Below are 9,365 nucleotides of genomic sequence, written 5' to 3' on the forward strand. Positions count from 1 at the left end.
CTGTGGGTATTAGAGGTGTGGTATTTATTCGGACGGTGTAAATGGGATCGGATATGGTGATTCGTGTGCTTTATGGACTTGGAGAGTGAATCGTTTGTTGCTTGGGTATGTTAGATTTGGGATGTGGTATTAAGTATAGACTGGTTGTCTCAGTGTTGTGTTAATCTGGGCTGTTGCGCTAAGACGGCGACGTTGGCTATGCCGGGAATTCCACGGATTGAGTGACGAGATTCGACGGATTATGTTCCAAGTAAGGTAGTTTCATTTTTGAAGACCCAGCGGATGGCTGGGGAGGGTTGTCTTTCTTATTTGGCCTTCGTGATGGATGGCAGCGCATAGACTCCTACGATGATTTAGTTCCGGTGGTGAGGGATTTTCTGGATGTGTTTCCTACTGCTGGGCACGTCGCCGGACAGGGTTGTCGATGTCGGTATTGATTTGGTGCCGGGCACCGTATCGTATGGCACCGGCGAAGTTAAATGAGTTGACGGAGCAGCTTCAGGAACTCCTTGATAAGGGGTCCATTAGTAGGCCAATATGGAGGTGTGTTCTACATCGAGTCGGCTTGGTTGACTCCGAGTTGTATTGTTGAGGGATGTGTTGATTCGATTGTTATTGAGCTTGTTAGTGATCTGGGGAGATCTATGAGTTATCTTTCCGTAATGCAAGGCGTTAGGATTTGTTGGTTATAGGCACATGTGCTGCGGTTTTATTGGGGCCTCTCAGTGGAATTCGAGCGGGAAGAGTATTGGGTATTGCTCGGCGGATGGCGTATCAGTTGTGTCCTTTCGGGTCTGTGCAATGATATGTCAATTGCTTCGCCGTGGTTATGATGATTTGCTTTTGTTCTAAACATCAAATTGCGCGTGGTTGTCGATTTTGATCATAGTGACTTGAGGTGTTTCATGTGGACTAGTGTTTGGATAGGGTCGCGCATTGCAGCGAAGTTATGTGGAGGTATGACCATTCGAGTCAGATTCATGTGTTCTGTTTCTACGATGTGTGACGGGTTCTCAACATTATGTGTGGTGGTATTGGTGAGCTTGCGGTACAACTATCTCATTTGAGTCATTTTTCATGATTTGAGTACGTTCCGATTGTTGCTTGTTGGTGCGCGGATTGCACGAGTTGTGGCTGTAGATTGTATTGATGTATTATGTCACCAGAGTAGTTGTGCTGGATTAGATGAGATCGTTGGGATCTTGAATGAATACAAATAGATTCGGTTTCAGTGTGTTGGAGGGATGATATCGATGTTCGGCTCAGAAATTTGCTATGGTCCTTGCTAAAGGAGAAGTGGCTTCACGAATGGTTGATCTGAAGAGTGGTTATGACTTTTTATGTATTTCATTTATCAATCGCAGTATATGGAAGTGTTAGAATGAGGCTTTATTTGATAAAAGGCTTATTATCGAAATTCGGATGTTTTGAGTAACTGCTGTGATTAGAAGTTATCGCTACAAGTGTTTGAGTTATGTGGTATGTCATGTAATTGTACCTGAGGTAGCAGGTATGGGTTATTACAGCTTGTTCGGGCTTATTCAGATTATAAATGTGAGATTCTAATCTTGTAGATGATTTGAGAAGTGGAAATGTGGTTCTAAGATTTATGGGCTAGGATGATTGCGAAATTTCAGTTACATTGTGTTATCGGACCTATATGAGATAGGGTGACGTGGGATCACCCCCTTGTATCTGCATGGTAAGGTTATACAGCGACTTGTTGGCTTTTGGAACAACTATGGGCACGTTCGAGGACGAACGTATGTTTAAGTGGGGGAGGATGTAACGACCCGACCGATCATTTGGAGCTTTTGCACTTCGCTCGCCAATTCTCGGGCATGACTAGCCCCGTATTATGTATTGTGACTTATGTAAGTCGTCGGATTTGGTTTCAGGTTAATCGGAATAGATATGGAAGGATGATCTCAGCTTGAAGCTCTAAATTTGAAAGGCTTGACTCAGTCTTGACTTTTTAGTATTTGATCTCGAATTTGGATTTTTATGATTTGGTTTGCTTCGTTAGGTGATTTGGGACTTAGGAGCGTGATCGGAATGTAATTTGAAGGTCCGTGGTAGATTTAGGCTTGAATTGGCGAAATTGAGAATTTTGGCATTTTCCGGTTGATAGGTGAGATTTTGATGTAGGGGTCAGAATGGAATTCCGGAAGTTGGAGTAGGTCCGTTGTCACTTGTGACGTGTGTGCAAAATTTCAGGTCATTCGGACGAGGTTTGATAGACTTTTTGATCGAAAGCGGAATTTGGAAGTTTTTGGAATTCTTAGCCTTGAATCCGATGTGATCTTGGTGTTTTGATGTTGTTTTGAGCGTTCCGAAGGTTGGAACAAGTTTGAATGATGATATGGGATATGTTGGCATGTTTGGTTGAGGTTCCGAGGGCCTCGGGTGAGTTTCGGATGGTTAAACGGATCAAATTCTTATTTTGAAAGTTGCAGATTTCTTCAGTTCAGTGTTGCAGAGTTTTGCTCTTCGCGTTCGCGAGATGGTAATCGCGTTCGCGAAGAAGAATTTGGTTTCTGGAAGTCTGTTCTTCGCGTTCGCGAAGAAGGAAATCTCGGTTGCACAGGTCTAACTTCGGAGGCTCATATCTCACAATCTATAAGGAATTTGGAGATGATCCGAATATGAAAGTTGTAGCCCTTTGTGTCTTGTTTTCAAAAAGGTAAATTAATTGTTATTTAGATTTGTGTACTAAAAGTTATCACAGTTACACTACAGGCTGTCCGGGGAGAGTTCAAAAATCTCTACTGCACAGGGATGACTTTGGAAGCTTATATCTCGCAATATATAATGATCAGGAAATGAGCAACCTATGGAATTATAGCCCTTGGTGTCAAGGTTTCATAACATCAAACAATTTGTAATTTGGAGTTGTGTGCAAAAAGTTATGACAATTATACTAAAGGTTGTTATGAATGAGTTTGGAAATCGCTGATGAGGAATTTGTTCATCGCGAACGCGAGAGAAGGGTCGCGAACGCGAAGAACAAACCCCTGGGCAGCATAATGAAGTCCAAATTCGTCCCATTCTTCCATTTTTGGACCAATGAAGCTCGGGTGGGGCGATTTTTTGAGGGATTTTCAAAGAAAACAATGGGGTAAGTGTTTTTAACTCAATTTTGGTTAGATTACTCAAATCCATCATTGATTTTAACATTTAATTGGTGATTTTATGTTGGAAAAGTTTGATAACCCTCTTGGATAGATTTGAGGATTTGAGGGTCGAGATATTATCAGAATTTTGTAATTTTGGTATGGTTAGACTCGTGGTTGAATGGGTTGTCGGATTTTGTGAGTTTCGTCGGATTCGGAGACGTGGGCCCGGGGGCCAGGTTTGGCCAATTTTCGGGATTTTAGGTATAAATTGGATATTTTCGAGTGGACTTTGTTCGCTTAGCATATTTTGATGGTATGAATCTGCTTTTGGCTAGATTTGGAGCATTCGGAGGCCGATTCGAGAAGCAAAGGCATTGCGGCTAGAGTTTGGACCGGATAAAGGTAAGTATTGATTGTAAATACTGTTATGAGGGTATGAAACCCCGCATTTCACATCGTTGTGCTACCTTGAGGTGACACACACGCTAGATGACGAGCGTGGGGTCTTGCACCGTAGGGAATTGTGACTTTGTCCATCCCGTACGACTATTAAGTCGCGTATTTTACTTGAGAACTATTTGATATTGTTATATTTTAGAAATATTATTGCGTTTGGGGCTAAATGCCGTGTCTGGGCCTTGGGCCGATTGTTTGGACCCTTAGGGGCTTTTACTACTAATTTTACCTCTCTGTTTTAGCTAATGTTTACATTCAGTCATGTTATTTTCTTATGGTTTTCATAACTCGATTTTATTCACTCCTTTGATTTCATAAAATGATTTTTGACCCGAGTACTTGTTTTACTGTCGACCCGAGGGGCTTGAGTTAGATCTGACTGAGTAAGGCCGAGGGCCTGTGTTGTGAGGTTATCATGGGATCGGGCTGCGCGCCGCAGCATGTGGTACCAATTGGTGATATATGATAGGCCGAGTTTATTATGCCACGAGGTGGCTTGTGATTGATAAGGGGCCCCTCCAGGAGTCTGTACACCCCCTGTGAGCACGGGTACCCAGTGTAATGATCCTGTTTATTATGTGAGGCCGAGGGCCGGATTGATTATGCCACGAGATGGCTTGTTATTGCGCTTGGGTCGTAAGGGGCCCCTCCCGGAGTCTGTACACCCCCAGTGAGCGCGAGTACCTAGTGTGTGTGATGTGTTGTAGCCCGAGGGGCTGTTGTTGTTTCATATTGGAGCCCGAGGGGCTGTTCTTGACCCATGTTGCCCGAGGGGCGGTTCTTGATTCATGTTATGCCCGATGGGCTGATTACGAGTGATTGTGAGGTAGCCCGAGGGGCTGGTTCTATTGATATTATACCCGAGGGGCTATTTACGTTTCTATCATTTTTACTCACTGTTTTTATCTCTCGTTTGAAACTATTGAAAGTTTTGTTAAAAGGTTTTACTGAAACTGAGCTTGATTTACGAAGTAAATGATTTCTGTACTGTTTTGGAAATGTACTTTATTACGTGGCTTACGTGTTTTCTTACTGCTCAGCTTTCATTTACTTTTATTACTTACGGAGTTGGCGTACTCACATTACTCCCTGCACCTTGTGTGCAGATTCAGGTATTATTTTGAACCCGGTAGCGGGTGTTGGTTGCTCAGTGGCAGAGTCATCGAAGTTAGCGAGGTAGCTGCCCGGCGTTCGCAGCACTGCTTTTCTCCCTCTTGTCTTCCTTAGACTGTATTTAGTACATTTTTAGACTCTTAGCTGTATTCAGACCTTAGTAGATGCTCGTGACTTGTGACACCCCGATGTCGGGCTGGGTTTTGTTTTTCGGAGTTGATATATTTTGCTTTATTTTGGGATTTATCATCATTAATGACTTGATTATGAATCATTATATCTGTTAATTAAACTTGGGGTTTGTGTCGGCTGGCCTTGCCTTCACGAGAGGCGCCATCACGATCGAGTCTGGGTTAAGGGTCGTGACAGTGGGTATTAGAGGTGTGGTATGTATTCGGATGGAGTAAATGGGATCGGATATGGTGATTCGTGTGTTTTATGGACTTGGAGACCCGAGTGGATCCTTTGTTGCTTGGGTATGTTAGGTGTGGGATGTGATATTAAGTATAGACTGGTTGTCTCAGTGTTGTGTTATTCTGGGCTGTTGCGCTAAGAGGACGACGTTGGCTATGCAGGGAATGCCACGGATTGAGTGGGGAGATTCGACGGATTATGTTCCTAGTAAGGTGGTTTCATTTTTGAAGACCCAGCGGATGGCTGGGTTGGGTTGTCTTTCTTATTTGGCCTTCGTGATGGATGGCCGTGCAGAGACTCCTACCATGATTTAGTTCCGGTGGTGAGGGATTTTCCGAATGTGTTTCTTGCTGCCAGGCACGTCGCCGGATAGGGTTGTCGATGTCTGTATTGATTTGGTGCCGGGCACCGTATCATATGGCACCGGCGAAGTTTAAGGAGTTGAAGGAGCAACTTCAGGAACTCCTTGATAAGGGGTTCATTAGTAGGCCAATATGGAGGTGTGTTCTACTGATTTAGTGAATTTTCATCTCTTAGTATGAGTAGCAAAACCCGTCATCTAGGGTTGATGGAACCTATTGTTGGATGAAGTCTTGACTATGTTTTGATATAATTGAGCCATTTTTACTTTTTGATTGTTCAACTACATGTTGTCTTGTGATTAATTGAAAGGGCCCTTGATTAATCGTGTCTAGTTATCTTGTGTTGCTTGAGAAAGAACACTTGGTTAGATTGTTGTTGAACAACACCACTTTCGGGTAAGTTAATAGATTAATTACTTGAATTTAAAAGCAGGGTTAGAGATAACGAAGCTTTGGTGGGATAACTCTGAGTCGTATAAATTGTTAACTAGAGTAGTTCGAGATAATGCTTCTAGTAAATTATCGTAATTGATCGAGAGATAATTGTGGTAACCCAGAACTCATATTCTTATTGAGTATTATGGCGAAAGTTTAGCTAACGTGTTAGGAATTAATCCGACAATTGGGGAAATCAATAACCCTAGACCATTTTCCCATTGAATTCAACTATATTCTAGATTATTGCTAGTTTTATTGTCATTTTTCCTTAGTTAACTAAATTCTACTCATAATACATAAAAAATCTTGCATCTGGAAATTGTTTGAGCTTATTATTAGCAGTGGTAAAAGTTGTAGTAAATAGGTTAGTTCCCTATGGGATTCGACTCCGGACTGAACAGGACTATATATTTGCAGCGACTGCTGAGTCCTTTTTATAAGGCGTAGTTGGGCGTGATCAAATTTTGGCGCCGTTGCCGGGGAACTGACGATGTTATCTATTGCAACTTGGAAGAATTGCTAGGATTTCTAGTTTAGATCAAATTTCTGTGGTGTTAAAAATATTTCCATTGAAATTCTCACGTTTGAACTCTTCTGTGACTCAGGTGCATGCCTAGAAGCTCTTTGAGAACTGGTGAACTCTTCGAAGGACTCTCAGATCCCGAGAAAGCATTCCGGACATTGAACCGGGCTAACAAGAAGTGCAAATAGATGAAACAAAACGAACAAATCGAAATTGAAATGGATGACGTAAACAACGTCAACGGGAACAACAGGAATGATCGAGATGACCCAAACATCATTGTGGTTCACCTCTTGTGCCGGAAGCTGCTCTTTATGATTGGGCGCAACCAACTGCTGATAACCTGGCCACAGCAATTGCGATTCCTCCCAGACAAGTGGAGACATTCCTGATTACCAACAACATGGTGCACCTGTTACAGAATAAAGGGCTGTTCTCTGGGTCATACATCGAAGACCCACAACAACATCTGAAGAACTTTCTCTCAATATGTGCCACTCAAAGACAGTCGAATGTCACTCCTGAGGCAATCAAATTATTACTGTTCCCATTCTCAGTGACCGGTGAGGCTCAAACTTGGTTGAATTCGCTCCCAATAAACTCCATTGCTACTTGGGAGAACTAGTCAAGCAGTTCTTAAACAAGTTTTGTCCACCCAACAAAACTGCGAAGCAGATTGATGAGATATTGCAATTTAGGCAGAAACTGGCTGAGACTTTGCAAGAGACCTGGGAGAGGTTTAAGGGTATGTTGGTGAAGTGTCCTCACCATGACATTCCGCATCAGATGCTGGGACAGAGATTCTATATGGGTTTGGCTGACAGTCTGAAGGCCAATGTAGATGCTTCTGCTGGGGGTGCATTCTTGAGCAAAACCTTCATAGAGTGTAAGATTTTTCTTGACAAGATATCTCAAAATTCAGGCTGGATGACGAGAGACACAACACTTACTCCAATAGTGCATTCTGTCACTCTTGACCCAAACAACACAAATGCAGAAAACATAGCCACTCTTATGACCTAGATGAGCTTGCTGACAAAGAAAATCAATGAGATGGGTGCGAAACAGGTGCACATTGTTGATACCACAAATGGAGATTTATGCACTCCTTGCATAAAACAATCATATGTGTTTTCGTGGAGTGGAGAGAATGACAACCAGGGTTTTAGAGAAGACATGAATTATGTCAATAATTTCGGAGGTCAGAGGCGAGGTGGGCAGCAAAGGGGACCAACATCAAACCAGCAGTATAGACCAAACCGGCCTCAGCACAACCCCAATCTAGGAGGAGCACGACCATAAGGCCAAGTCGTGCCTTATCAAAGACAGCAGGGCTATAATCAGCAGCACCAGCAACAGTTGACCTACCAACCACCTCATCAGCAGCAAGATAGTAACATGATTGAAATCAGGGGTATGCTGCAACAACTCATTGGGACAAATGGAAAGATGCAAGAGAAGTTAGCTGCACATGATTCAGCAATCAAAGGCATTGAAACTCAATTGGGACAGCTATCTATGGCCTTGAATAATCACCCACAACGAACATTGCCTGCAGATACAAACATTAATCCAAAGGAGCAGAACCCAAATCAGCTCATGGCAGTGAGTCTCAGGAATGGGAGAGATTTAGACAGGGAGCAAGAAGTTGCTCAATCTAGGAGAGAGACAACACCGACTACTCCAGCTACCCCAGTTACATTAGAGACAGATGAGTCAGCAGAGCTCACCGAGGTTGTAATTGAGCAAGCACAGGTTGACAAGGGTAAGGAGAAGGAAGGTGAACAACTTCCACAACAGGTAGTAGAAAAAGCTTCCAGCAAAGAAAAGACACAAAGCAGTAGGCAAAGGTTGATTCCTGCACCATTCCCTCAGAGGTTGGCAAAGCAAAAGAAAGATGATCAATACAGGAAATTCATGGAAATACTCAGACAAATTCAATTGAATATTCCACTGATGGATGCTTTGAGGGAGATGCCAGGGTATGCAAAAATGATGAAGGACCTGATGTCGCGAAAAGTTGACTTCCAGGACCTGTCCACTGTAACTCTAAGGCAGACCTGCAACGTGCTAGTGACAAGGCCTTTGGCTCGAAATGTGTTTGATCCAGGTTGTTTCACTATTCCATGCACCATTGGGAGTTATGCTTTTGCTAAAGCATTGTGTGACTTGGGGGCCAGTATAAACTTGATGCCCTTGGCAATCTATACAAAACTGGGCATTGGCAGAGCTAGACCGACCTCAATGTTGCTGCAACTGGCTGATCGCACAGTCAAAAGACCGACATGAATTCTTGATGATGTGCTTGTTCAAGTGGGGAGATTTGTATTTCCTGCAGACTTCATCATTCTTGACTGTCAAGTGGATGAGGAGATATCAATCATTCTAGGCAGGCCGTTTTTAGCCACTGGGAGAGCATTGATTGATTGTGAGACTAGAGAATTGAAAATGAGGTTGAACAACGAAGAGATAATATTCAATGTTCAACAATCTATGAGGAGACCCAGCGAATTTGAAAATTGCTCACTAGTGGAGGCCGTAGATGTGATACTTACAAGAGGAGGATGAGACTATTAATGTTAGGGATCCGTTGGAAGCCTGCTTGATGAATTTGGAAAATGTGGATGGTGAGGAGTTGGAAGAGTGTGTCATGGATCTTGAAGGTCAAGGGTTCTTAAAAAGGGAAACCGAGTTCGAGCCCCTACACTTAGAAGAAAGGACAACACCACCGGCAAAACCATCGATAGAGGAGCCACCACAGTTGGACCTGAAACCGCTTCCAGCACATCTCATGTACGCTTTCTTAGGGCCTAATTCTACTTTACCTGCTATTATATCATCCGGTTTGTTAGCTGTGCAGGTAGAGCAACTCCTACAGGTGTTACAAGAATGTAAGACTGCTATTGGTTGGACTATGGCAGACATAAAGGGTATCAACCCAGC

General features: G+C 43.1%; 1 protein-coding gene across 1 annotated transcript; it reads left to right on the forward strand.

Annotated features, from left to right (window-relative positions):
* On the forward strand, positions 7,821–8,711 carry LOC109230107. Its single transcript, XM_019395637.1, has 2 exons — positions 7,821–8,222; positions 8,454–8,711. Exons 1-2 carry the CDS (start codon positions 7,821–7,823, stop codon positions 8,709–8,711), a joined length of 660 nt encoding a protein of 219 aa, XP_019251182.1.

This window comes from Nicotiana attenuata, chromosome 7, assembly GCF_001879085.1.
Source record: "Nicotiana attenuata strain UT chromosome 7, NIATTr2, whole genome shotgun sequence".
In the NCBI taxonomy this organism is placed as follows: Eukaryota; Viridiplantae; Streptophyta; class Magnoliopsida; order Solanales; family Solanaceae; genus Nicotiana; species Nicotiana attenuata.